At 41.4% G+C, this 26762-nt stretch overlaps 1 protein-coding gene across 3 annotated transcripts in view; it reads right to left on the bottom strand.

Annotated features, from left to right (window-relative positions):
- Nucleotides 1–441: 441 nt before the first annotated feature.
- TAF5L (TATA-box binding protein associated factor 5 like) overlaps nucleotides 442–26762 on the bottom strand; it is a 31105-nt gene continuing 4784 nt past the window's right edge. For 2 of the 3 annotated variants that reach the window (XM_081824250.1, XM_006740031.3), the window contains exons 2-5: nucleotides 20847–20991; nucleotides 17085–17189; nucleotides 8834–9558; nucleotides 442–2398 (exon numbers count right to left, since the gene is read on the bottom strand). In XM_081824250.1, coding sequence (XP_081680376.1) covers nucleotides 1601–2398; nucleotides 8834–9558; nucleotides 17085–17189; nucleotides 20847–20988 — 1770 coding nt within the window. In that variant the 5' untranslated portion in view covers nucleotides 20989–20991 and the 3' untranslated portion in view covers nucleotides 442–1600. Of the gene's footprint in view, nucleotides 2399–8833; nucleotides 9559–17084; nucleotides 17190–20846; nucleotides 20992–26762 lie in introns of those variants that run through there. The other variant, XM_081824252.1, reaches the window with a different exon arrangement.

Raw genomic sequence — 26762 nt, forward strand, 5'->3', positions numbered from 1 at the left:
TGCTCGAGAAACAGTTTAAGTTAATTAAATAGCACAGTTCTTATGCCCCTTAGAAATTTTATAATGGGGTCATTAAAGAAAACTGGAAGTGGGATCTTCCCAAATTACTCTAGATGGTAAAATATACATTGTCTCCTGTTAGCAACTGGTAACCTTGGATGTATAAACAGTATTAAATGTTACCAATAATTCCTGCGAACGCCAAGAGGAAGCACGATTCAAAGTTAGCTGAACAGAATACAGGAACAGGTGGGAGTGTACCTGTGTTGGGGCTAGTCTGGCCTACATGAGTGGCTATCATCCTGAAGAGAGGTGGGCTGCACACGTCACCCTAGGCCGGGCCACACACCCGCCTGCCCTCACAGTTTAAATGACATGACAACACTTTTTTTTTTTTTTGAAACTAAATACATTTTAATAGAAAACAAAATACAAAATAACTCTTTTCAGAAAACAGAAATATTTAATCCTTTTTCCACGAATTCGAACTTGCTTTATCCTCAAAGCACAGTTTTAGATGCGTGCGTATGTACTTATGATTTGTTTCACAAAGTGTCCGTTAAACTGCTATTGCAATGCAGGAGGTGGGAGCGAATGATGGCAGGAGGAAAAGACACTGAGCGAGCCACACCTCCGAATAAATGGGCATTTGGAAATTTCACATCTTCTAATTCTATCTTTTGCCTTATCACTTCAAATTCTTTTCATTTCTTTACCACCATCTGTCCTTCCCGGGGAGAGAACTGTTCATACAAGTGCAGCCATGAGGAGACTCTTCCACTCCCACCGTCACTGCCAGAGCCCAGGACTTTCTCAAACCAACCCACCACCCACTTCTAGACACATGTCAGCCGGAGTGACCCATCGTCACCCAGAAAGTTTCCCTTTCTCCCAAAACACTGTGCTACCAAATTCTCTGAATTCCCTGAACCTCAAGATTCCAAGTATCACAGCCAGTGCCAGGAGTAAAACCTGAAAGACGAGAGCAGAGAAGGCCCCTCTGCCAGTGCTAGGTTTCCTCTTCTCAATAATAATAATAATTATAATTATAATAATAAAAAATCCTGGTTCTCTGTAATTACGGAAAAGGAAAGACTTTTCGCCAGGATGATGCCCGCCCCCGTTCCTAGTTCCCACCCCCGCATTCCTACGCCAGGAAAGCCCCCTTGCACCCGCCGACTGAGCAGCGGGGATCCCGTGGCACCACTCCTCGTGAGGGTGCCCTGCAACCATCCTCGGACCAAAGGCAGCACCCGGCGGCGAGGTAAGCAGCATCTCGGGGTGACACACGGGAAAATGCGACAGAGACACGAAGGTGCTCACGCGAGGACACGGGCGGGATCTCCGTAAGAGCTTGCAATCCGACCCCCAGAGCCTCTTCATGCTCCATCTCACGTCCAATCACAGCACCTTCCCCCTCCAGTCCTTCGACATGTGGGGGACCGAGTGCAGGGGAGACGAGCTCAGGATGTCTGTACGGGAGAAAGGGGAGAAGCGGGGAGTCTTTCACAGTCAGTGATTCAATCTGTCCTACGACTTGCAACCTGGAGGCTTTCCACTACAGCCCCAGTCCGTTACCACAAAGATTAAAAAACAAAAATTAATGTTCCTGATTTTCTTGTGTGATTCCAGTCACTAGAAGAAGGTTGCAGGCCATGAACTGCACACTGAGTACATTGCTCATCTGCCCAGTGTACACACCCACGAGTTCCCCAGAGGAACCGTCGGCAGGCGCACTGCAGTAAGTGTTCCTGATGTCCCAGACGCGCACGGAGTTGTCCATGGACGCAGACGCGATCAAACTGCTGTCCGGACTGAAGGTGAGGCTGGTGATATTGTCCGTGTGGCCTCTCAGTTCTTTATAAAGGGTCCCGGAGGCCAAGTCCCATAGCTTCAGCCGCTGGTCCTCGCCAGCTGACGCCAAGTACTTACCGTTGGGAGAAAAGGCAAGAGAGAGCACGGGGCCACGGTGGCCCGTGAAGAGCCTCACCGAGTTGCCCTGTTGAGCACTCCACAGCCGGACAGTCTTGTCGGTCGAGCCTGTGGCTAAGTAGTTTGAATTAGGGTGGAATTTGACACAGTCCACATCTGCCAGGTGGCCGGCATATATTCTCAGTGGGTACGTCCGATCAAATGACCACAGCCTCGCGGTGCGGTCGTGGGACCCACTGGCAAAGTACAGGCTATACGGGCTAATGTCCAGGTCCCACACAGGGTAGGCATGTCCTTGGTACAACACAGTGTTGGTGAAACTCCCGAGGTCCCAGTACCTAATGGACATGTCTTCAGAACAAGAGAGCAACCCTGAGCTGTCTGCGAGGAACCTTGTGCTGTACACTGGTCCACAGTGTCCCCGTAGTATCTTCATCTCTGTGCCCGCATTGTCATCCTCATCATCCTGGGGACAGTAGGGGGAAGGGCGGGTGGCAGAGAGACACACAAGGGAAAAATGTTTAGTGGTCTGCCATGACAACCAAACAGTCCAGCAAAAAGAAAAAGAAAAAGAAGAAAAAAAAAAGCCACTACTTGGGAAATAGCATCTGCCCAGTAAACGACAGCGGTCTTTGCCCTGAAGGGCAACTCCAGGAAAACAACTCATAATTGCACAACTGAATAAAAAGTCTCCTGCAACTTACAAACTGTCTTCCTCAAATTCATCTTCCAGCTACGACTGTCAAATTAAGAGTACACAAATGTGAGGCTATTATTACACAGTAACGACTATAGACCTTACTGTTAGGCTGAGCATAACAGATTTCAAAGGCTGCTTAAAAGATCGCCCACGCTGACTTCCATTGTTCATCCTGATAGACATCATTTGGAAAGATTTACTTCTGAATTTACATTAAGTTCTCAGATTCTTTTATTCTGTGGGCCTGTCTTCATCTGTTGGTTTTAGCTGCTTCATAAGCCACATTGCTCCCTGTTTCTACTCCACTAAGAAAATTCCTGGCACGTTCATTACTCTCATGAGTGGGGTCAATGATGAAGGCAGACATGGTCTCACTTCAAAACTAATACAAAACCCCTGCAGGAGGTTAGCCAAAATAAAGCCTGGACATATCAGAACAAATAGTAAACCAGAAAGGTGCAGTTATCAATAAATGACACTCACACCTTGTGACCAGGCATAAACTGCCAGTGTCCAAAAAGAAAAAAGATGAAGTTTTAAAACTCTGACTTTCTAGAGGGTCTCAAACATTTTCCCAAGCGAGGCATGGGTTCAGAATGGCTTTAAACAAAGCCAAGTGACTCATGGGATTCTTGGAACTAAATTCCTGTGTGTGGGGACAGAAAAGAAGACAGCCACTCAGGGTACCGAGGGGGAAAGTCCCCTTCCTCACCCTCTTTCCCACAAGGACAGTATCTCTGTTCAAAATCCATTTTCCCTTCATTCCCTCACAGACAAGCTCTTTAACACTACAGCGGTCTCTATTCAAGAATTCATAGGTTAAAATGGGTTTTAATTAAACACCAGAAGAATGAGGAGTAACAAGAATTCTAAACCAATCGGCTTTGTTAGCTTAGATATAAATATGTCTGTGGGCCTTAAGTTCTTGTACAGGAAAATGGCATCTTTTTAACTTCCTTTTGAAAACTATCAAATTCAAAATAAAACAAACGCCTTCAATGTGTACAGATTTCAGAAAAAGTTTAGAGAAAATAAACACTGATGTCCATGAATATTCAAAATGGCTATTCCAGACACTCAACGTTAAAAATACATAAGCATTTGGGAGCTTAACGTTCTACGGAGTGTTACCAAGAATATTAGTAATTTTCCTTTCAAAAGAGGTTATGACAACACTTTAAAATTTCAAGGATGACTCATTGCTGTACACCAGAAAGTTTATATAAAAACTGTGGGAGCAAAAAACGACCCCAGATGAATTACCCTTTGAAAGTGAGTGATGGATTAAAGGGCACGTTACCATCTCTGAGGCTTAAGTGGTCTTCATTTGGAGCAGGAAGTTAGGGAAGCGGGTCTTCAGCTCCTTAGTGGGGACCTAAACAGCACGCTCAGAGATGGGAAGAGGAGGGTGCGCCAGGAGTCAAGCTGGCACTTCCCAGGGGTCTTGATGATTGTCCCGAGCAGGGGGGAAAAGCGCCTGGTTGACTCTATAGACCAAGAGATGGGGAAACCAGAGCATTCCTGCTGGCTATCGCTATCAGCTCTTTGCCAGGACCACAGCTTAAAATAACTCAGCCATATTTTCTTCTGTGGCTCAACCCAGTCCCACAAGGGCCTCAGCACAGTCGAACTAAAACTCTGAACAAGCAGCTGATTCACACATGCCCAACCCCAGATTCTCCCTTTCCTTCCTTTCATGCTCACAGGACAAAACCCCAAACTCCCTACAATTGACTGAACACCCTACAGTAAGTGGGCATGCATCCCAAATAGGAATTTTTGATTTGTTAAGTATATTCATGTAATAATAAATCGTACTATGTACATTATAAAACATGCATAAAGTAAGAAATTTAAAAATAATAGGAAGAGTAAGTATAAAAAGACCTTCAAACATTATCTTATGTACCCGTGCCATAGTTTGCTAAGCCCTGCTTTAGACCATGAAGGCCCTAAAAATCTCAGACTTGTTATGGATGTCTGTTCCTGGAGTAGGAGGTTCAGAGTGCCTCGGCTCACACTCCAGTCTTTCCTAACTCGAGGGTACCTTCTGGGGTCTGAAATTTAGCCTTGGGCTGTTCTCCCAACATCAGCTGCCAATGGAACTGAAAGAAGTTAAATCTGGCTGGGCTTGGGAGTAGGTTAAGACTTGGAAGCAAGAGGGGGGCTGCTCTCTCCAGGAGAGATGACAATGGCCTGAACTAGAATAGAAAAGGCGGCTATTAGCAAGTTGAGCTGAACATGTGCTGTAAGTGTAAAACACACCAGATTTCCAAGACTTAGGACAAAAAAGGAGAATGTAACAGATTTCATTAATAATCTTTTAATATTGCTTACATGTTGAAATAATAGTATTTTGGCCATTATTGGATTGAATAAAATACATTATTTAAATCAATTGACTACTTCTTTTTACTTTTTTAATGTGGCTACTAGAAAAATCAAAGTTACAAACATGGCTCACATTATATTCTTCTAGGCCAGCACAGACCTCCACAACCGTTTTATACACAAATCACAGAACTGAATATTATACAACACTGACTTCTTTACTTTTGGAACTTAGAGACTGCTGGATTGGGGGAAGGCAGGCTCACTAGCCAGTACATGAACCGAGTACTGTAGTGCTGGGCTAGGAGGGCGGGAGGCTGGCAGTGACGAGGGTGATCGAGTACACATACCTGAAACGAAGAGCAAATCCTTGATTTGGTATCTGTGGTTTTGCCATGTTGCTCAAATATTAGAAGTACACAGTTACCAATCAACAAGGGTAAAAGTTGGACCTCATTTCCAAGTCCATTCAGTGTGGAACAGAGGATGGAGGGTCTCAGACAGGATAGAGGCTACGGGTCCTGGTGGGAAGAGGGACACTGCTATGCCAATTAATAGCTTTCCAAAGGTTAATCCAGAATCGCTTCTCGAACTTTTGGCTAAGATCAAGTGTAGAACAGCTTTAAGCTGCAGATCTCAGAAGCTACAGGGCAGTGCTGTAAATCCAGTTTTATTTGGCTAAATAGAGAAAATTTTATGCCCTCATAGAAGCTTTTGATTACTGTTTTTGACTTTTTTATTTATTTATTTAATTTTTATTTATTTATTTGACAGAGATAGACACAGCGAGAGAGGGAACACAAGCAGGGGGAGTGGGAGAGGGAGAAGCAGGCTTCCTGCCGAGCAGAGAGCCCGATGCGGGGCTCGATCCCAGGACCCTGGGGCCATGACCTGAGCCGAAGGCAGACGCTTAATGACTGAGCCACCCAGGCGCCCCTGTTTTTGACTTTTTTAAACAGATATAATTCACATACTATAAAATTCACTCTTTTAAAAAGTATAATTCAATGGCTTTTAGTATACTCACAGAGTTGTGCAATATCACCATTATCTACTACAGAACATTTTCATCACCTCAAAAAAGAACCTTTTACCCATTAGCAGTCACTGCCTATTTCCCTGTCCCCAGTCCCTAGCTGCCATCAATCTACTTTCTGTTTCTATGGATATGCCTATTCTGGATATTTCCTAGAAACGGAATCATATAGCATGTGGTCCTTTGTGACTGGCTTCTTTTATTTAGTTAGCATAATGTTTACAAGGTTCATCTACAACATAGCATGTCTCATGTTGCTTCATTCCTTTCTATGGCATAATAATATTCTATTACACGGATATACCACATTTTGTTTATTAATCAGCTGACTGACATTTGGGCTGTCCCCACTTTTTGGCAATTATGAATAATGATGTTCTGAACATTCATGCACAAGTTTTGGTGGGGACATATGTTTTGAATTTTCTGGGATATATACCTAGAAATGGAACTGGTGGGTCTGGTCAATATTTTAAATACCCACTATTAAAACATTTTATTCACTAATTTATGCAACAGCTGTTGCTTCACAAAGATTAAGGCAGAGGCTGCAAACTGGCTTTTTAATTGGGTTTTCATGTACTTTTGTACTTCCTACCATCTCTTTGATCCAGGTAGCAGTAAACCGTTTACATTTACCTGCTTGGCTTCTACAGGCATGTGAATTTGTGACCTCTGCATTAAGAGTTTCTATTTTAATTGTGAATTCTATAAGGAAAAAAAAAAAAAAGTCCAAGTTCTCATTGAAGAAATATTAAAAACTAACTACCAGAACTGAGTTATATTTTGCTTTTCCCCAAAATGTTGTCAGGAACAACAAAAAACAAAAAGCAAAAAACAAACGGACAAAAAAAAACAAACCCCCAAACACCCCAAAAAACCAAAAACCAAACCCCCCCCCCAAAAAAAAACCCCATTAACAACAAAAACTTTTGTAAACTGCTGTAACAAAATGGGTGGGGGATGTAGAAATCCCAAACAGGAAACCCCTTGACAACATGGTAAGAAGATCTCAACTTTAGTTCTAAAATGAAACAAAAGTTTGTTCACAAGGAAAGCAGTACCTTTATACTGTAGCAGAATCTACAGTACTTTGTGGATAATGGCGAATACATCAGGAAGATACTTAAACAAAGTATCTTGTTTTGGAGTGGAACAGCACCTCCCACTGGAGCTCTCGTCTCACCAGTCCCCGAGCTCCCTTCCTGGGGCCGCTCCCCTAGCTCAGGCCACCATAACCCTAGCATACCCTGTGGTGCCGTACTGCTATGGGTCTTAGCCCTCTCAGCGCTAGCCAGATTGAATTTCTTTCACTTCCTGGAATTCATCATGTTATTCTTCACTTCTGGGTCTTCAAATGCATACCTCCCAAAGCCTGGAAATCTTCACAGAATAAGTTACAGAGCTAATTTTCAGTGGTAGCCAGGGTAGAAGGGTAGAATCTTAAACATTTTTCTTAGTCTAATGTTCTTTCCTTCTTTGTATCTACCTTTCTATCTTTGCTATCTTCCTTTATATTAATTTGTAATGCTGAGAATACTCTCCAAACACAATGTCATCAAGCTAATAAGGTCAGTGGAAAAATACCTTTCCTTGTATTTACAGAAAGTTGTAAATCAATGATGGCAGTGTCCTTCAGTTGTATGTGAAGAATGCTCAACAGGCTATAATTATCTCCTAGGAAAATTTTAAAACTCAAATACATGTGCAATAAAAAAATTTTGGAGGGTACTATAAAATCCTAGAAATCAAAGTGTGTACATTGGAATGTAGACCTTTTACTCATCACAACAAACTCCTCTAATTATATTGTCTCAGTCGCAAGAAACAAAAATTCAAAGACCATGCTAACTGGAAGGTGACTAAGAAAACAAGAATAGGAAGAAAGGGCTTATTTTGTGTATCCAATATTCTTGGTATCCTTATCACCCGTGGAAATTAACTTGAATGTTGGTGTTTTTTTTTTTACTCCTTTATTTTTCAACCCCGTGCAAAGAATTTTCCATTGTAAGTAACCTGAGGCAGAGCTACCTGAATTTCAGTGGTGAGATGACAAAAATATTCTAGCTTCCAGCTTTTGTGGGCCACTCGCAGGGAAAGTTAACTCTGTGAAGTTCAATTTTCTTTCTCTTTGTGCACATGTTTTCTAAGGCAGTGATTCTCAGTGACCCGAAACTCACGCCACTGGGCCTGCCCTTTTCAGTAACCATGCCAAATCACTACACTGATTGATGGATAGAACAGCAATTATACTTTCTGTGCACTTTTCAAAATGGGGTTTAGGAACACCCTGGAGCACATGAAGCCAGAGGACGTGCACTGGCCTCAGAGAGGCTGGTAACACCCAGTGCTGGTGAGGGTGAAGAGCAACCAGCGTTCTTGTTTACTGTTTGATGAGGCTGGGAAGTGACAATACTCATCACAATTTAAAATGCAGACCCCTTGACCCAGTGATCCTACTTCTAATTGTTTATATTTGCATAAATGTACCCACACACACACCACACACACACACACAACACACACACTGTAAATCTCAGTATTAGCTAAAGGTCTTTAATTAGGCTTAGCAATGTTATCCATATTCAGACAGTAATAAATACTGACCAATCATTAATCATGTTCAGTTAATGTTGTTAAACATAGTTGTCATCTCTTCCAAAGTTAGGTATGAGCAGGAATTCAGTGGCTACAGGTTACATGGGTATTAGTCTGGCTTTAGCTATACGATGGAGGAATTAATGAAGTCCATTCTCCACAAGAGCTGTCATGTTTGGTAAGAATTCTAAGCAAATTAGTAAGGCAGGTGTAGGGAAGAAAAATGATATTCATACCTCCTCCTCCAGAATGTCACAAGCCAAGTGGATGCGGGACACGTCTACTTGATGGGGTTCTGATTTTAACTTCTTGGATCGTAAACTCCACAGTTTTATACAGGAGTTGTCAAACCCAGCAGCAAGCAGCTTGCTGTCTGGGGAGATTTCTGCAGTGTTCAACAGCTGCTCTGTGTTATAGAAGGCATAGAAACAGATGGTGGTGAGGGAGGGAGGGCCATCCTTGACGCGCTTAATGCTCTCCTGCAAGACCTCCAGGGCAGCCTCGTTCTGCAGAATAGGGGCGGGCATGTCAGTGGGCTCTAAGCCGCTGCCCTCGCTTCGAGAGGAGTTGCCACTGGCATAGAGCTGGTAATCTGTTCTCTTGGCAGGCTGCACGTCAAGATGGATATGCAAGGTGAGGACCTTGCACAGGGCGGTGTTGTTGTCACTTTGGAGGTAGCGGATAAGGTAGTTGTAGCTGTCTTCCTGGAGACGGACCACGTACTTGTTATCTAGGAATGCTCGAAGCTTGAAGTTAGACAGGATGTCCTGGATGGTTTGAGTGGTCTGTAGCTGCTCAATGACATCCTTCTGGCTAGCGTTCTGCAGAAACATTCCATGGAAGCGGCTGTAAAAACTTTCCACTGTGCTCTTCGGACTATTCTGGACCAGGTTGAGATGGAGGTAGACAAAGAGAGGATAGAGGAGAGGCATCACTTCGTGGCTATGCTGGGAATCAGAATCTATAATGGAAAAAAGTGAGGGCTTTATAATCTGTATAATTTCAAAGAATAATGTGGCCCTCCTGGGGAGCCCACCATCACACTACACATTCTGGTCAGGACTGCTGATTGAACTAGAAGCCCAACATAGAATTATAGAAACTCAAAATCCAAGCCTTTTGACTGAGAAGGAAGAGCAGGGACTCTGAAGTCCAGCGAACCTGGCCTAAAGTCGGCCACAAATCAGGAATCTGATGCCCAGAGAGGTTAAGTGACCTGCCTAAGTTGTCACAACACTTCAGGAGCTTGTCCCCAGGTCTTCAAGGTTCACTGTTTTCCCCAGTACATTAGTGTTCCTCCAATTGGGGAGCACAGACCTCTGAGGGTCCTTAGATATATTCTTGGGAGACTATGAGTTCTTCCCAGAAACTTTTTAGTTGGATAATTTTTAAAAACAATAAACACAGGCCTATTCCTAATTATCCGGCTGGTCCTTAAGCAAGTATTGACATACGACTTTAGTGCTCCCTTTTGTTTTGTGATTACTTTGGGCCTCCATCATCCAACAGTATTATCAGAATACTTATTTAGTGAGTTCATTAACATGCCTAGCTACCCAGGCTGGCACGCCCTAACACTAACATGATAACACTCCCCCAAAATTGTCCCATATCTGCCAGTGTAATCATTTTGATTATGTTGGCTAAAAAGTAAAACTACTCTTTTGCAGTGATAATTTACAAACGAGACATTTTTCACGTCATTAAGACTAAACCATTTACTAATTTGAGACTTAACACCATGCAACTATGTGACAAAGGATGTTCAAAAGTGTCCAGCTTTAATTGCCACAGGCAAGGGAGAAAAGCACAGAGGTGTATCTGACGCCCATATGTGAGGGCGGAGGGAGCTGTGATGGCGCAGAGGTTCTGCAGGTATTCAGCCACAGGGCAAGCGGGGGCAGCAGGGCCGACGCAGGGCGCAAGCGCCTCGGGAAGCTGAATGCAGACTAGTCTGTGTCACAGCCATCAGGTCCGGCCCCATGCCTATGTGGAGCAGCAGGTTAGTTCTGGCAAAATCTATGCGTTATATTCACTTGCTGTTTATTTGAACTTTATTGCTTTTGTGGTTTTGCTTGTACTTGATTTGTAAATGAGTTTCGGTTTCATACAGAAATATAGTAACCATAAACGTTTTATATCTTGTGTAACGTTTGTACATATTTAAGTAAATTAATATCAAAATGCTTTAAGTCAGCATTAGTACTTCTGCTAGCATTTTTTTTTCCCTTCATGAAAAAGAATCCATACACGGCTCAAAATCAGGAATATTACATTAGGGAATCTTGCCTCCCTAATTTGATGATAAATGATACCAGCATGCTATCTCTGCTTAATACCCTATTTCACTTTATCACAGGTGAATTAATTGTGTAATATGTGCATTTTAGAATAAATGTGTCCCTACTCAAAGACATATTTAGAAAAGGAACTTAAATTACAACGATGATTCCAATAAACTTAAGACTGTTACCCAGCCACTTTGGGCTCCTCATGTCTTCAATGGGCCCAGAAGGGAGTTATGGTGCTGGCTGGGGTGACTGATCCTGACTACCAAGGGGACATTGGACTGCCAGTCCACAGTGGAGGTAAGGCAGAGTATGTCCGCAATACAGGAGATCCCTTAGGGCATCTCTCAGTATCATTCTGCCCTGTGGTTAAGATTAATGGAAAACTATAAAAATCTAATCCAAGTAGGACCAGTAATGGCCCAAGACTGCAGAAATGAGGTTTAGGTCATCCTATCCAGTAAAGAACCAGGACCAGCTGAGGTGTTTGCTGAAGGCAAAGAAAATGCAGAATGAGTAGTGGAAGAAAGTAAATACCAGCTATGAAGTATGTGACCAGTTACAGAAATGAAAACTAATTATTTAAATTACCCTCCTTATTTTGTTATGAATATGTGTGTGTGTGTATTTACACATATCTTTGTTTTCTTCCCTCTCTTGTTCCCTTATCATGTACATAAGTTATCCTTACTTCGTACCAGAGTAGTTAAGTGTTGTTAACTCTACACCATAGTATTTAAGTTACAGGATATCAAGGAGAAGAGTAAATCACCTAAGGACTTTGCTTTTTCTTCTGGGGAAGGGATTCGTGCATTTTTGGTTGAACCCAGGAGAGCTGTATCATGTTAGGTGGATTAAAGACCTTGTTAATCATCGTTATTTGGAGATTAAGTATGATTTAAGGAGATAGATATGGGTACCAAATTGACAGGGGGTAGACTTGGGGTGGTTAATTCTGTGTCATGGCTGGGCCACAGTGCCCAGATACTTAGTTAAACATTATCTAGATGGTTCTGTGAAGGTATTTTCTAGATGAGATTAACAGTTAAGTCAGTAGACTTTGAATAAAGCAGATTACCCTCCATAATGTGGTGAACCTCGTCCAATCAGTTGAAGGCCTTATGAGAACAAAGACTGACCTCCCCAGAAGAGGGAATTCTGCCAACAGATTCACTTTGGGTTTGAGTTGCAGCTCTTCCCTGGGTCTCCAGCCTGCCTTCCTGTCTTGCAGATTTTGGACTTGCTAGCCTCCATAAGTGCATGAGCCAATTCCTTAAAATATATCTTTCTGTATATACATCTTATTGGTTCTGTTTCTACGGAGGATCCTAATTCAGATTTTGGTATTTCTTTAAATGCTGTAATTCTTTGGAAGACCTCTGGAAACTTTTTTCCATAAAATACTAATGAAAAAAACCAAAACCCCAAAAACTCAACCCTTACCAATTAGACTTCCAATATATTCTACTGGGATGAAGGATTGTTTGCAATTCCTTAAAATCTTAGTTTTAGGCTTATTTTTCAAAATGAGAGGCATTTTAGTTTAGTAAGTTTAGAAAACAAAACAAAACAAAACCCAGCCACCAAGAGATAGGGCTGCACTACTTTAAAACTTAGTGAAATTCACTGTTGTTTCAGCTCAGTTTCAAAATTGTTTAATTGTTCTCTCTTGTCTGAAGAAAACAGTGTATCAGGTATAAAATAAAATTTGGATCAACATATTCATTATGTGGAACAAAGTAAGACTCACATAAGACTTAACTCTCATTTTTAATCTTGTTTCCTTGAAATCGTAACATATACTTTATATTTTACTGAAAGTGTATTTGCTTGAAATATATTTTTTCTAATTTCAAAAGTAACATATCCTCTGAAAAGTGCGCTTTTCCTTCCTTCTATCCATCCATCCACTGGCTATGTAACAAACTCCTACTTGGTGCCACACTCTGCTGGTGGTGTAAGTAAGAGGAAGGTTTTCGCAGAGTTTGCAGAAATTAGTAGTAAAAAGGACACTAAGTTAAATGAAACCTAGCTTGTTAGCCCTTGTTCTCCTGCTGACCTCACAGCCCTGTCTTTTGTTCTGAAACATCACACTACCCAGCTCGACTCTTCACCTCCCTCCCTTTCGGGCCTCCCCTCCTTCTCTCCTTCCTCAAATACTCATTTCGTTTCAAGGATGAACACAGAGTGTGTGCTTCCTGTGATCCAGGCACTTGACATCTATTGTCGAGTCTAAGGGTCACAGCTGGGCCCAGATTCACACCCAGACTGCTTGATTCCAAAGTCTTTGTTCTTCCTCCTATACCTCCTGAAGAAAAGGACCCAGAGCAACAGGTAAGCTCACAGAATCTCTCAACCACAGAGAACCTATGGAGGAAAAATACACTTAGGGTACTACAGCCCAAGTTGCTCTTATTTTCCTCATATCTTCCTTTGAGATTTATCATCTCCTTAAACTGGCATTTGCACCTCCATGAAGCTGATACTGAGTTCTTTATCACAAGTCTGTATCTTTCTTTTAAATACTAGCCTCCAATTTCCTACTGCAAGCTACACAGCAGGAGGCAGCCATCATAATGATGTAAAAAACAACCTGACTTATTTCTGCTCAATATAGCTTAAGCCTCCATTTGTCACAGAGCCCAAGTCATCCTCAACTCTTCCTCCTTTAATCCTGAGCCTTGGGGAGTCTACCTTGGGAATTTTAACTATGAAATCAAGACCTTGCTTCTCACTTGCACAACACTGTTGAGCTGTGGTCCTTTTTCAGCTCACTTTTCCAGTACTACAGTGGACTTTAGGCTGGCTTCCTGGTCATCCCATTTGCAAACCCTTTCATAAACTGCTTTCAGACTTTTGTCTCCTAGGCCCGATCGTCAGGTCTCTCCTCAACCTGGCTCCACTGTGGCTGGCTTTATCTCCAATCTGAAAACCCCATTCTCAACAAAGCCGCTTCCTTCACTGTTCCTGCCCAAAGAATTGCCATCTCTGCCCTTTTGCTCATGTCTTTCCACATATCCTGAATCCTCCTCCTTCTCTTCCACAGCTTACTGAAATCCAACCCATCTTCCAAACGCTGACTTAAATTCCACCTCCTGATTGACAGTAAGGCCTTCTCTGGCTACTCTGTCCAAATCATATTCTCCTTTCATTCCAGAGTTCCTCTATGTACAAACTTTGGCACTGATTTCATCCTGGCCTGTTAAACCTCTTCCACCATATTTGAACTTTATTTAAAAACTTTTACTTTTAGCCTTCTTATGTTAGGACTGTTCCCTATTTAGATTAATGACTGTATCTCATACTTTATCTTGGTGCTCAGGAAACACTTGTTCATTTGACTTGGCTGACTGCTCTTCAGAGACCTGAGGGTAGGGAAAAATATTCCAGGAAAAGCAGTCTGTAAAAACACAAAACAGGGCAACTCTTTCAGGTCCCCTTCCTCCTCGGGAGCTTTGTGCTATCACTTTGCTATCGTTCAGTAAACCTTGCTAAAAATAAAATAAAAAATAAAAACAAAAACAAAAAACCCCACAAAATATATATTTACCCCCTCCAAGTAACCTGTGCCCAATGGATTAAAGAATTATAGGTAAAATTAACAGACAACTTCCTCAGTTTTGAAACAAGACAAAGGAGAAGGTTAATACATTACCAGTTATTGAAATTTAAAGTTCTGGGGGAAGGAAATTATGAGAGGAGAATAAAGAAGGTACCACATATTAGGAAAAACCAGTATCATCAGACACTAGGAGTCAACAGCTATTCTATATTAAGAGTTTTAGTAAATAGTCAAGAAAAATAGTAAGAGCCCAAAGAAAATTTTTTTAAAGATTTTTAAAAAAATTTATTTTAGAGAGAGAGTAAATGAGAGAGAGAACATGAGCAGGGGCAGAGAGAAAGGGAAAAGCAGACTCCCTGCTGAGCAGAAAGCCCAACACAGGGCTGGATCCCAGGACCTGGGATCATGACCTGAGGTGAAAGCAGACGCTTAACCCACTGAGCCACCCAGGCACCCCCCAAAGAAATAAATCTAAGCAGAAAACTTTGCACCAGGATAAATCACATTCGTGATCAATTAAATGTATTAATTCTTCATTGTGAAAAGTAACCACAGTTCTGTAATAATATTATTCCAATGACTCTATTTTATTACAGCTATGCTTCAGTGATTAAAGAATATAAACAAAAACCAGTATGTCACTAGTCACGAGCATCAACCATCATGGAAATAAGTCACGTCTGTGAGTACATGGAGGGCATCACTATTATAATGATATACTGGGGCTTTATGCTTTTGTCTGTTTCCCTCATTAGGCAGTAGGCTCCACATCAATATGCTCTATTGCAACATCTAGCCCAGCAAGTAGTCAGTGCCTAACATAAATATCGGCTGAATGAATGAAAGAGAAAGGCTGAGAGAAGCCAGGCATTCCTTCTTAAACCAGCTTCCCCACCACTAGCATGGAGAGAGAAATCGATCATGGGCAAAGAAATATAGTTATATTTCAAAAAGGGAGTAAAATGATTTTCTAAAGACTTAAATTTAAAAAATAAATTGCTTAGGGGCGCCTGGGTGGCTCAGTCTTTAAGCGTCTGCCTTCGTCTCAGGTCATGATCCCAGAATCCTGGGATCAAACCCCGCATCGGGCTCCCTGCTCAGTGGGAAGCCTGCTTCTCCCTCTCCCACTCCCCCTGCTTGTGTTCCCTCTCTCACTGTGCCTCTCTGTCAAATAAATAAAATCTTAAAAAAAAAAAATTGCTAAAAGCCTCAAAAAAACCAATGCCAGTGATTACATAACTCAGTATCTCCAAGTTCTTGCTTACCTCTCAGTGAAAGCCTTCTTATAAATTCAATTTTTCTCTTTTTATCCTTACTGGAGATAGAAAGCAGCTGATCACTGTTCTGAGATATTTAACATTCATATGATATGAGGATCTTAATCGAACTTCTTTTTCAGTTTAAACATAATAGACTCTTTTTACTAAACCTCTAAGCTTCATGATTTTTTCATTTTTGTAACCATTTAATAGATGGTACTTATGAATTCCATCACTCCAGTAACTCTGAGGCAGATAAGATAACCCTCTCTAAGGTTTTATTTTGTAACCTTTATTTCTTGTAACACTCTGGCCACTTTCCCTAGAATACAGAAAATGTGGAATCTTTCCTTTAAAAAAATACAGATCATAATGAGGGTCAAGTAACATCAAGTGATGTAAAATTAGCTATATTATTGTGGCTTATAGATTGATCACCTTATATGCATCTTTACCATTAAAACTTATTATTACCCTGAGGATTTTTTCAAATAAAAAAAGAAAAATGAAATAACCTCAAAGTGCTTTAACTACAATTTACCACTAACCAATACCTACTAATTACTCTCAACCCTTTGAGGGCAGAGAAAGTTTTTTATTTCTTATACCTCAAGGTGTTTTGAATGAAAAAGTACTCAACAAAAGACTTTAATTAATAACCTGAATCAACGTAGTCTCCCTCACTGCGATAATCTTTCCAACATTAAAATTATAATCAGTTATCTTAGGACTGGATGAAATCACTTGGTTATACCTTTGAATCACCTTATTTCACAGATGAAGAAACCAGGGCTCCAGAGATGCTAAACTACTCCATTTTTTTTTTTAAGTGATTCATTTAAAAAGTCATACAGTGAGTTAAAAGAACTGATTGGAACTCATATCTACTGATTTTCTGTTTTAATGGTCATTATGCCACCCACAAACTGGACTAAACTACTTCTAATTTTTTTTGTCTTGCTGATTCATGATGGCTAGTGTCTTGCACTTTCGGAAATAAGGGGAAAAGGTCATTTTGAGATGTACCGTATTATTAATAGTGATTTCAATGTCCATTACAAATTCTCTGCATTTAAGGATGTTTCTCTACATGGCTGATTTAACTTTCACTGTTTCATCGCAAGTTCTAGTCACTCTGCTGACAGCCATGGACAAAACAGTGACCAAAACACAGGGAGCTCTAGCCCTTGCAAACTTTAACTTGTGATTTAACTCTCCTAGGAGGTCCAATAGATTGTAAGATTGAATGCAAGGACTGCCCTCAACTACCTTTGAATCCGTACTAAGTACACCGTACCAGGAATACAATAGGTTCTGAGGGAAAGTTGCGGGATTCTTTCTTAGTAAGAGGAAGTTCTTCTTTAAGCTGAACACTTACCAGTGAGAAAATTCCGTAGGCGTCCAAACTGTACTTCATATTGCTGGGGCTCTGCCTGGCAAGGGGCTGCAGACACTATGTTGGCACAGCCGGATTCTGATTGGACTAAGGAGGAAAAGATATAGATGGTGGGGATGGGAAACACAATTATTAATCCAGTATGTGGCAAGATGGGTGGAAGAGGGTGTTAAGTATGCATCATAGCAATGGACATTTCAGTAGATTTTAAGAGTATGGTGGAGCTTCTGATTAAATATGGCCGAGTGTAACACCTATCTCCTCTTCTTCCTGATACCCAAATAAAATGACAGTGGAGGAATGAAAAGGTATAAAGCACAGGATTAAGTTGAATGAGAGAGGACAGGTACATAAGTACATGAGGGACATATCTGAAAGCATTTGACCCCATGTTCTGACATCCTATGATAATGTGCCTTGGTGTGGGTCTATTTTCAACCATCATTATGGACACTTAGCAGGCCCTTTCAATAAAAATTCATGTCTCTTGGTTCTGAGAAATTTGTTGATTCTGTTTTCTCTTTCAGGGACCCCTACTATTTCTCTTTCTTCTTCTTCTTTTTCAGAAAGCTCTAGGCCCAATGTGGGGTTCACATAACCCTGAGATTAAGAGTCACATGCTCTACCAACTGAACCAGCCACATGTCCCCGGGACCCCCTACTATTTCAAGGTTAGATTCCCTGAACTAATCTGCTTCCTCAACTTTCAACCTTTCTACTGATTTCTCATTTTTATTACCATTTACTTAAATCTGCCACATTTCTTGCTGTTCTCCTAATGTTGTTTGTTTTTTAAAAATAGCATTTTCTTCTTGTCTCAAGGCTATCAATGATGGTATTTTTGAAGTTTTCTTCTCTCAGCTGTTTGCTTCACTCAAGTTGCTTCTCACTGATTCTTTCCACCTCTCCTCTTTATACTGAGTACATTAGGTTCTTTCATTGCTGAAGGTGAAGTATTACAGAGCTGATGGAAACTCTGTGTGTTTATCACTCAGCATGACCTGGATAGGCAATTTCTCAATGTCAATGTCTTCACAGGTCTTCTCTCTTGGGCAGGTCAGATTCACGAGGGAAGAACCTCTAATCACCTTCCTGAGGGATATGTGACTGACTGCTAGTGTTCTAGGCAGCGGGATGTGGGGAAGAAGGCTAGAGTCTCAATATGCAGATACACAGTACGTAAACATGCACTTAGTCTCCATTCTGTGAATTTATTCTTTCTAAAAAGAGAAAGAACATTCCCTTACCCTTTCTGCGGGGGTAAGGGGACACTGGGAAAAGGTGGCTGGGGACCGAGGGACCCATCTTTAATAATCTGGATGAAACTAACACATTTCAGAAGACAGATTATGGATGGAGGAATGAAATTAATGCAGGACTGAGGTAGCCACAACATAACATGTACAGGAAGGGGGATACAGATGAGAAGTCAGTCAGTGTGCCCTACGAGAACTCAGAGCAACAGCCTGAAGCAGAAGGATGTGCTGCATGTGCACGAATGGTACTCCTCTCTCCTTCACATGGCTCCCACCTTGAGTTAATCAGTCACCAAATCCTACAGATTCCTCAATCTATCCTCTCCTCTCCTCTCCACTCCTATTACCACCTCCTTAACTCAGGCTGTCCTCACTTCTCACTGGATCATTCTATGGCCTTCTAACTAGCTTCCCTGGTTCTACTCTGGGCCTTCCCCAATCAATGCAGCCACCAGAGTGATCTTTCCATAATTCACACTTGAGAACCTAGATATCCTTCTCCAACTTGTCCCCTGGTAAGCTCCTAACGGTTCTTTTGATACTCAGCTCACTCCTATTTACTAACCCCTGACTATATACTGGGAATCATGAAACCTTTGGGGAAGCAATCCTTGACCTGCCAAGCTAATTTAGATGACCACCTTCTTTGTTCCTACAGAACCTGAAACATTCTCCCTTCATAGAACTTACTACATCACACTCTCCTGTCATCACTGATTTATCCGCCTCATTTCCTGGCTATAATGTTAAGCTCTTCAGGAGCTAGGATCAAACATTAGCTATCTCTAGGACTTTTCAGCACCTGACCTATAGCAGATGTTCAATAGGTGGTATGCTGAATGATGACATAATCATTCAGATTACTCAACTGACAGAAAGACCTAGGACAAAATCTTATGATACTCACATTTCCTGGTGGTTTTCCAGGAACAAGAGTGACCTTCCTAATAAGCCATTATATCTGCATTAAGACGACTAAGAAGAGTCATGTTCTGGCAGTCATGTTCTGTATAATAGTGCTTGTTTCTATTTTCTGTCAACAACTGCAGAGAATTACTGCTCCCAGGTTCTAATGAACACGTGGCAGCAGGAGATTATTCATGCATATTAAAGGCTGTGCTGGCAAGTTGAGAAGGAATTACTCTGGCTCTATAAATTGGCCATCCTATTCGAAACAATAAGGCATTTAGTAATCTATTCCAAGTCCCTCATCTGGCTCTGTTCTTGTCAGGGGTAACCCAGTCTGAAAGAAAGGAACAATGGGGGTGGATCTCATGTTAAAGAATAAGAAGGCAGATACCTTCTTATAAGAAGGTATAACAAGAAGGGCTACTTCTTTTTTTTTTTTTTTAAAGATTTTATTTATTTACTTATTTGAGAGAGAGAATGAGGAAGAGAGCACATGAGAGGGGAGAGGGTCAGAGGGAGAAGCAGACTCCCTGCCGAGCAGGGAGCCCGATGTGGGACGCGATCCAGGGACTCCAGGATCATGACCTGAGCCGAAGGCAGTCGCTTAACCAACTGAGCCACCCAGGCGCCCAAGAAGGGCTACTTCTACTGTCTCAGGAGGAGTCAGGAAGCAGCTCTTTGAGGACATCCTCAGGTTTTTACTGTCCCATCATTCTTTTCCTGTGGCAATAGCAATGCACCCTTAGCGTGTGAAGGGTCTGGGTTCATGACTCTGAGGATAATAAGAGGGAGCAGAGGGAGCTGCTGCCACCAGTGTGGGGGTTGAAACCATTAAGGGATGAAGTAGGTGGTGACAGATACTTAGAAGAGCAGAAGGAAATACCAGAATAAAAAAGAGAGAACAGTGAAGTCAAAGCAGGTAAGAGGAAGCAGGGCTGAGCTGGAGAAAGCACTGCGGTGTTGAACTCCTCGCACAGCCATTAAAGCAGCTCACAATCACCTGAAAAGCACTGCGGCTGTCTGTTTTTTGGCAAAGTCTCCAGTACCCAGATCCAATAGAAGAAAATTATATCACATAAAAACTCAACTCATAACATAGCTAAGTAATAACTATTTGCTGTTCTAAAGAGATTTAACACACATTTCTCTAAAAAAGAATCTGATTTCAAAACAAAACCCAAAAACAAATCTTAAAAACCTCAGGAACATATCTAGGATGCCAATCTTTCCGACCACTGATCCCAAAGCACTCGTTCACCCGGCAAACCTGACTTCCATGGGCAAGGCTCTGGGCTACAGGGAGGGACATGATGGAAGCCCTGGCCCTCCGGGTCTCGTAGCAGACTAGTTCACAGAGGGAAAACATCAGATACAGCTGAAAGCAGAGAATTCTGAGGCAGGATGGGTTACGACAGGAGGCCTCTAGAAGTGGCTTTGAAGGACAGATAGCATCTCTGAAGGCCGGCATGTGGCGCTGCCTGTGGAGGCTGCCGCACTCTCTCCAGAAGAGGAGGAGAAGTAACTTCTCAGGGTCCTCTACGTGACTTCTGCTCCAGCCTGCCCCCCCCACCCCCATTACCTGCGAGGTTGGCTGCCATCTCCTCAGCAGTCTGTGAGAGCCGCAGTCCTTGCTTCAGGGGACCATCGGAGTCCACGTACTGCCGGCGTTTGAGGTAGCAGGACACTGCCATCTGAATCTGCTCGGTGCGCACTCGTTTCATGACCTTCGGGGGGAACCACAGAACACTAAGCCACGTGGGAGATGACCCAAGCCAGCGCACACAGCGCATGGGTAAAATAAGGCGTAGACAAAGACTAGCCATGTGGCTAGTTACGTGACCTAGTTAAGATGCAAAGCAAAGTTACTAACCTAGCACTCTCCCGTGTATCTATTTTCTCAATAGTGATACAATCAACTTCAATTGTGGAAAATAGGAATATTATGGAGAATAAAACCCCACAGACCACCCCCAAATTTAATTTAATACCATGATTTCAATCTTTCTGGAAGAACTTTTCATTAGAGCTGCTAACAAGGAGCCTACAGGACCAGGTCAATTCCAGAGCCTTTTATTTCTCCTGCCTACTCTGGGAGAGAGGTGTTAATTGGCAGTGAACTGGCCAAATAAAGCAGGCAGGAGGCAAGACGAAAATCAAAGATCTGAGAAACTCAGACACTGGATAAATGGAATTTGAGAAAGTGAGCAGTTACTAATGAGGAAAGAAATGCTATGTTTTTCTTAATAGTCAGGAACACGCTGGCAGCACTACGTCAAAGATTGGAGCAACGTGTCTTCACTGTAATCCCATTATCTACCTCTTTCACTCTTTACAACCTCAGGCCCAGGAAAGCATCAAAATGGTAAGAGGGTATGTATATGCATTAGAATATGTCTCACAAATTCTTACAAGAAAGGAAAAGAAAATGGTAGGAAGTGCAGCAAATAGGGCTAAATTACTTTTGGTAATTTAAGCTAATTTGAGGGTTCTCCTCAGAAAGGACTATTTTCCTTGATGATTAAATTAATGATCAAGAACAACAGGAACTCCCGAAGGTACCATGGGTCTCAAACACCGCTTTGTTAGAGGTAAAGGATACTGCAGTCCCGGTGACCCACGACAGCTGGATGAATTTTCTATGTCATGTAAAAACGGAATGCTTGCAACATTATCCATACACACGTGATTGTCCCCATCAAAGTAACCTTCCCTAAATCAACGGCTCCCAATGTTTGGTGTGTGGGAGATCTGCTTTTGGTAATTTATTTGGAGTGTCTGAGTTTTCTGTTTCAACGACATGCACTGGCCTCCTTTGTGATTGCCTCCATTCCCTTTTAAGATTTAAAATTCCCCCATTCCAGAAATCTGCCTTTTTTTCTTTAAATGTTTCAAAAAATTTTATTTGTACCTCATTTTTATCCATCTGCCGTTTTTTAGCGTGTAAGTGTGGCGAATAGCCAAATGTTTTATACAGATACTGTAGCAACAAATTATTCTACAATTATTTGCAAATAATCCTTTCTTTCCAAACTGACTTGTGGTATACTCTGAATATCTACATTTCAATTCCCTAAAAGTCCTACAACAGAGCAAACAGTGAAGGCTGGAGACACACACACTAAAATATATATATCTATATAAAAATACAAATGTTAGATATCATGAATATGTTACTTTAAATCATGTATTTAGAAAAATTATATTCTCTATGCATTTCAGTTTTGGATTACCAAAGAAAGTATAAAATCATTTGCTAAAAAGGAGGGCACGGGTGTGATATGGTTGACAGTGATACAAAGAAAATTACTAATAAATTTCTAATTTCTAATTACTAATAAATTTCCTGAACCACCTTTTTACCGTGGAATTTGCCTCACTCAGTTTTGGTGTATTAGTCTTTCACTATACTGCTAACTGAGATTATTTTTTTAATTAAGTTTTTTTTTTTTAATTGCCAACACAAGGATTTTGATACTTTGAAAGTGGGAATCCCTGCTCCAAGCATTCATCTGTCCATCAATGAAAGCAGATAATTGTTTTTTGGTGGTTACTAATAAGCATTACTGTACCATTTTGACTGTATCAGTGATTCTCTATGGTTCTCTAATCTGGCTACACCTAAGAACCTCCTGTAACAGTGTGTATGAATAATTTCAAACCCTGGAGATTCTGATTCAATGTTATACTTAGAGAAAAACAATGAAATGCACACAGAGACTGTGACAATACTGCCCTTTCCCAGTTTGACCCCAAGTCAGGACTAGTCAAATCCAACCAGCTCCCACTGCCCCATCCTGTGCCTCCCCCCTTCCCCCCACAATGTTTGCTAAAGCTGCTTTTAATCTAACTTCAAGAGCTCCTCGTCTCCGAACTCTTCCAAAGCAGCCCGATTTCTTGTATTTTAGCTGAGACTCACACTTTTTCAGATTTCCTCCTGCCAATCTCTTGTTGCTATGGGAATACATGCTTGTATCAATGTGTGTCCCTCAGTGCTCCAAATAAGATGGGAATAAGAGATCACCTCTCTAACAGGAAGAAACCACACATGTGAAAGACAGAACAATTGACAGAGAGAACAGACCCTGTAATGACACACTGTCCTCACAGTAGGGCAATGTTTATGCACATCAGAGGAGGAGGGGAAAAGATATGAAAGGTATGGAAGGGTAAACAGGAGTGAGAATGAACAACAGCAAAAACTGGCCATATTTGGGATTGCTAGAAATTCATTTATAAATACTGATTCTGATGAATTTGTCCAAATTAGCTGGCCCAAATGGCAGTTTCTCTGAACCCAAACCACTATTTATGATAAGGGACCTTTCCTGAGGGTGGGCGGTGAGCCAACTGTAGGGCCAAGGACCTTAAGAGCAGGAATGCTGGCATTAACTAACTCTCTTTTACAACCACACTCAACTGAAATACCAGAGACATGACCCAATAGACGTAAGTGGATTTGATTCCAACGCACACATATTTCAAATGAAACAAATAATGAAGAGTTCTGTGGAGAAACCAGTTCCCCTCCTCCTACTGATTTCTCTAATACTAATATCCATAAATGGACACATGAGGAAAAAAAAAACTCCTTAAAATAGACCTGTCTTTCGGCAGACGTGACACTAACACTGAAATTTCAAGTTACTTGCTTAGCTTTTCCCATAATTATAAAATCTTTTAAATTTAAATTAAGTTTGGATATAATTATATCCTTGTTAAAATTTCAGGATTTCCCATGATTTTCAATTTACATAATATCTTAACTTTAAAAGTAAAAATAGATGATCACATACCTTTCTCTTCATGTCATATTAGTAGTATTTCTGGAAATTAAAAAGAGGGTTCTGACACAATATGTATCTATTTCTCATATATCAATAGCTGTCTACCGTTTAACTAATACTTTAACAAAGTTGCTATATAAAATCAAGACACGATCATCTTCCTGTCTCAAAGTAACAACTGTACAGGAAAAACCACAGCCACTCTTGGTATTTACAGAAATATGGGGAGGCAAAGACACATGGAACCCAGGCACACTCTTAAGATGATAATGATAATACGGGACTGCAGCCAAGTTAATTTCTTACTGGTTACAGACTACATCCTAACCCTGCCCACTTATGTTCAAATGTGTGTGCTGGTGGAGGGTGCTAGGAGAGACATTCCCAGGGCACCACGTGAAGGGCTAAGCAGGCAAAATACTACACAATTCCATTAAATACTAATAGAATTCTGTATGGACAATAACCCTTGGTTAAGGTGGCAGCTTTGAGCATAGGTGAATTCAGAATATATCCAGGCAAATTCACCACCACCATTCTCGAATCAGCTCCCCAAATGAGTTTACTGACAGGTGGCTAGGGGTGTGTGTGCTTTGAAGCAAATGTATTCCAATTATAAACTTATGCTTAGAAACAGATAAAAATGTTTGCGTATTTTCTCTTAAATAAGATGCCATGTAAAGTGCATACTAGGTACTCAAATACATTAGTTCTCTTTACTTGCAGAAGTCTAAATATAATATCTATCAAAAGGTCATTCTAAGGAGGACCTTTAAAAAGCTAGCTTTTGCATTAATCATTATGGTAAAGTGTATTCAATTATCTTTGTGAAAATATAAATCACAGGTGACAAAATGAGCCCTAGTACTCTCAGTTTTAGTAATACCTCATATAATTTTAATATTATGATGGTCTTTTATATTCAATCTTTGCTCATACACTGACATGAATATACTTGAGCTAGAAGTTGTGTTCTTTCTTATGGTGTCCCAAGAAAAAAATGGCATGAGAATAATGCTCGGAACTAGGGGCTCAGGATGCAACACAGCACCTGGAGGTTTTTTTTGTCTTGGTTTGGTTTTTTGGCGTTGGGGGCGGGGGGCAGGCAGAACTCACGCAACTAGGCAGACAGATGCCACTAAAACTGAACTTCTCTAACATCACCTGGGACCTCTCTGATGTTCCAGAAGTCTTTTTTCACTAACTTTGTTTCTTTCCTGATAGCTTCCTACCTAGCTATTCCAAAGCCATACCAGTCTCCTCATCCAGCCAGCTGACCTGCTCCCTACCTCAGTGGGCTATTTATTAAGACCTGAGATTCCTCAACTCTTGCCAAATCAACAGTCCCTTTTCCACACTATCCCACAAGGTCTCTTGGCTGCTGAACATGCCTCCTCCCTTGAAACTCCCTCTCCCTTGGTCTCTCCCCCTCTCCCATTCTTGGTCTGCTTCTCATTCTTCACATTCTCTACATCATCACACTCCTTACACAAGACTTACACCGTCTCTAGTCAGACTACCTTCCTGAGCTCAAGTCTGAAGGACATCTCTACCTAGATGCTGCAAACACGTGAAATTCAACATGCTCAAATTTATTATGTTCCTTCAAATCCTCCTCCTTCTCCTACTGCCAGCCTGATGGTGCTATGATCTATCACTAAAGCAAAAACCCCAGTCATCATCTTAAGGTTTTTCTTCTCTCCCTCTCATTTCTAAGAGGTCACCAACTCCTTCTATTCCACACAGAATTCTTTCTTGCAGCCATTGCTGCTACCCCATCTTCACTGCTGCTATGGGACAGCACAAATCACTTCTCAACTGAAATATTCCAATATCCTCCCACCTCTAGCTCTACCTCAAACCACCCTCTAGAATGCAGCCAGAGTAGAAGACAAATCTTATTATGCTACTCCCAAGCTTAAAATTGCTCCCCAACCCTGCCCCAATGCAGGTTGTCCAATCCTGCCATCACTGCTCCTTAGTTTGCCCAGACAGATGGAGAATTGCTGGAGAACAGAGTTATTCTTATCTTTGAAACTCACATTAAAAATAAAGTGAGGGTTGGGGCGCCTGGGTGGCTCAGTCAGTTAAGCGTCTGCCTCCGGCTCAGGGCGTGATCTCAGGGTCTGGGATCGAGCCCTGCATCGCACTGGACTCCCTGCTCAGTGGTGAGCCTGCTTCTCCCTTTCCCACTCTCCCTGCTTGTGCACGTTCTGTCAAATAAATAAGTAAAATCTTAAAATAAAGTGAGGGCTGTCTAGCTTCTGTTTGGAATTCTTGACAGTTTACTCTAGGTTCATGATCTTTCTGAATTTTTATGGGCCACAAATATTTGATTCCTGTTTTAACACTGTTTTGCAGCACAGAAAAAAAAATATTCCTACACAAAACCTCATTAACACACAAGAGTACGGCACAAGAATGGATATCTACATTATTTACTATGACTTCAGAAAGAAAACTTTCATAAATGCTCTATTTGCAAACACCATTGTAGACAGAAAAAACAGATGTTTTGTTCTCAGAGAATTAGGAGAAATATGTTTTCCTATGTTAATTTTTCTCCATGAAACTGAATCAAATGCAGCCAGGTTTTGGAAATAGTTTAATGACATTAAAACATTTACGTATGTGTCTCAAAGTAGAATGATACTAATTTTTCATTTCATTTTATTTTAAAGATTTTATTTATTGATTTGACAGAGACACAG

Source organism: Leptonychotes weddellii, chromosome 6 (assembly GCF_054177405.1).
Source record: "Leptonychotes weddellii isolate Sample4059 chromosome 6, ASM5417740v2, whole genome shotgun sequence".
In the NCBI taxonomy this organism is placed as follows: domain Eukaryota; kingdom Metazoa; phylum Chordata; class Mammalia; order Carnivora; family Phocidae; genus Leptonychotes; species Leptonychotes weddellii.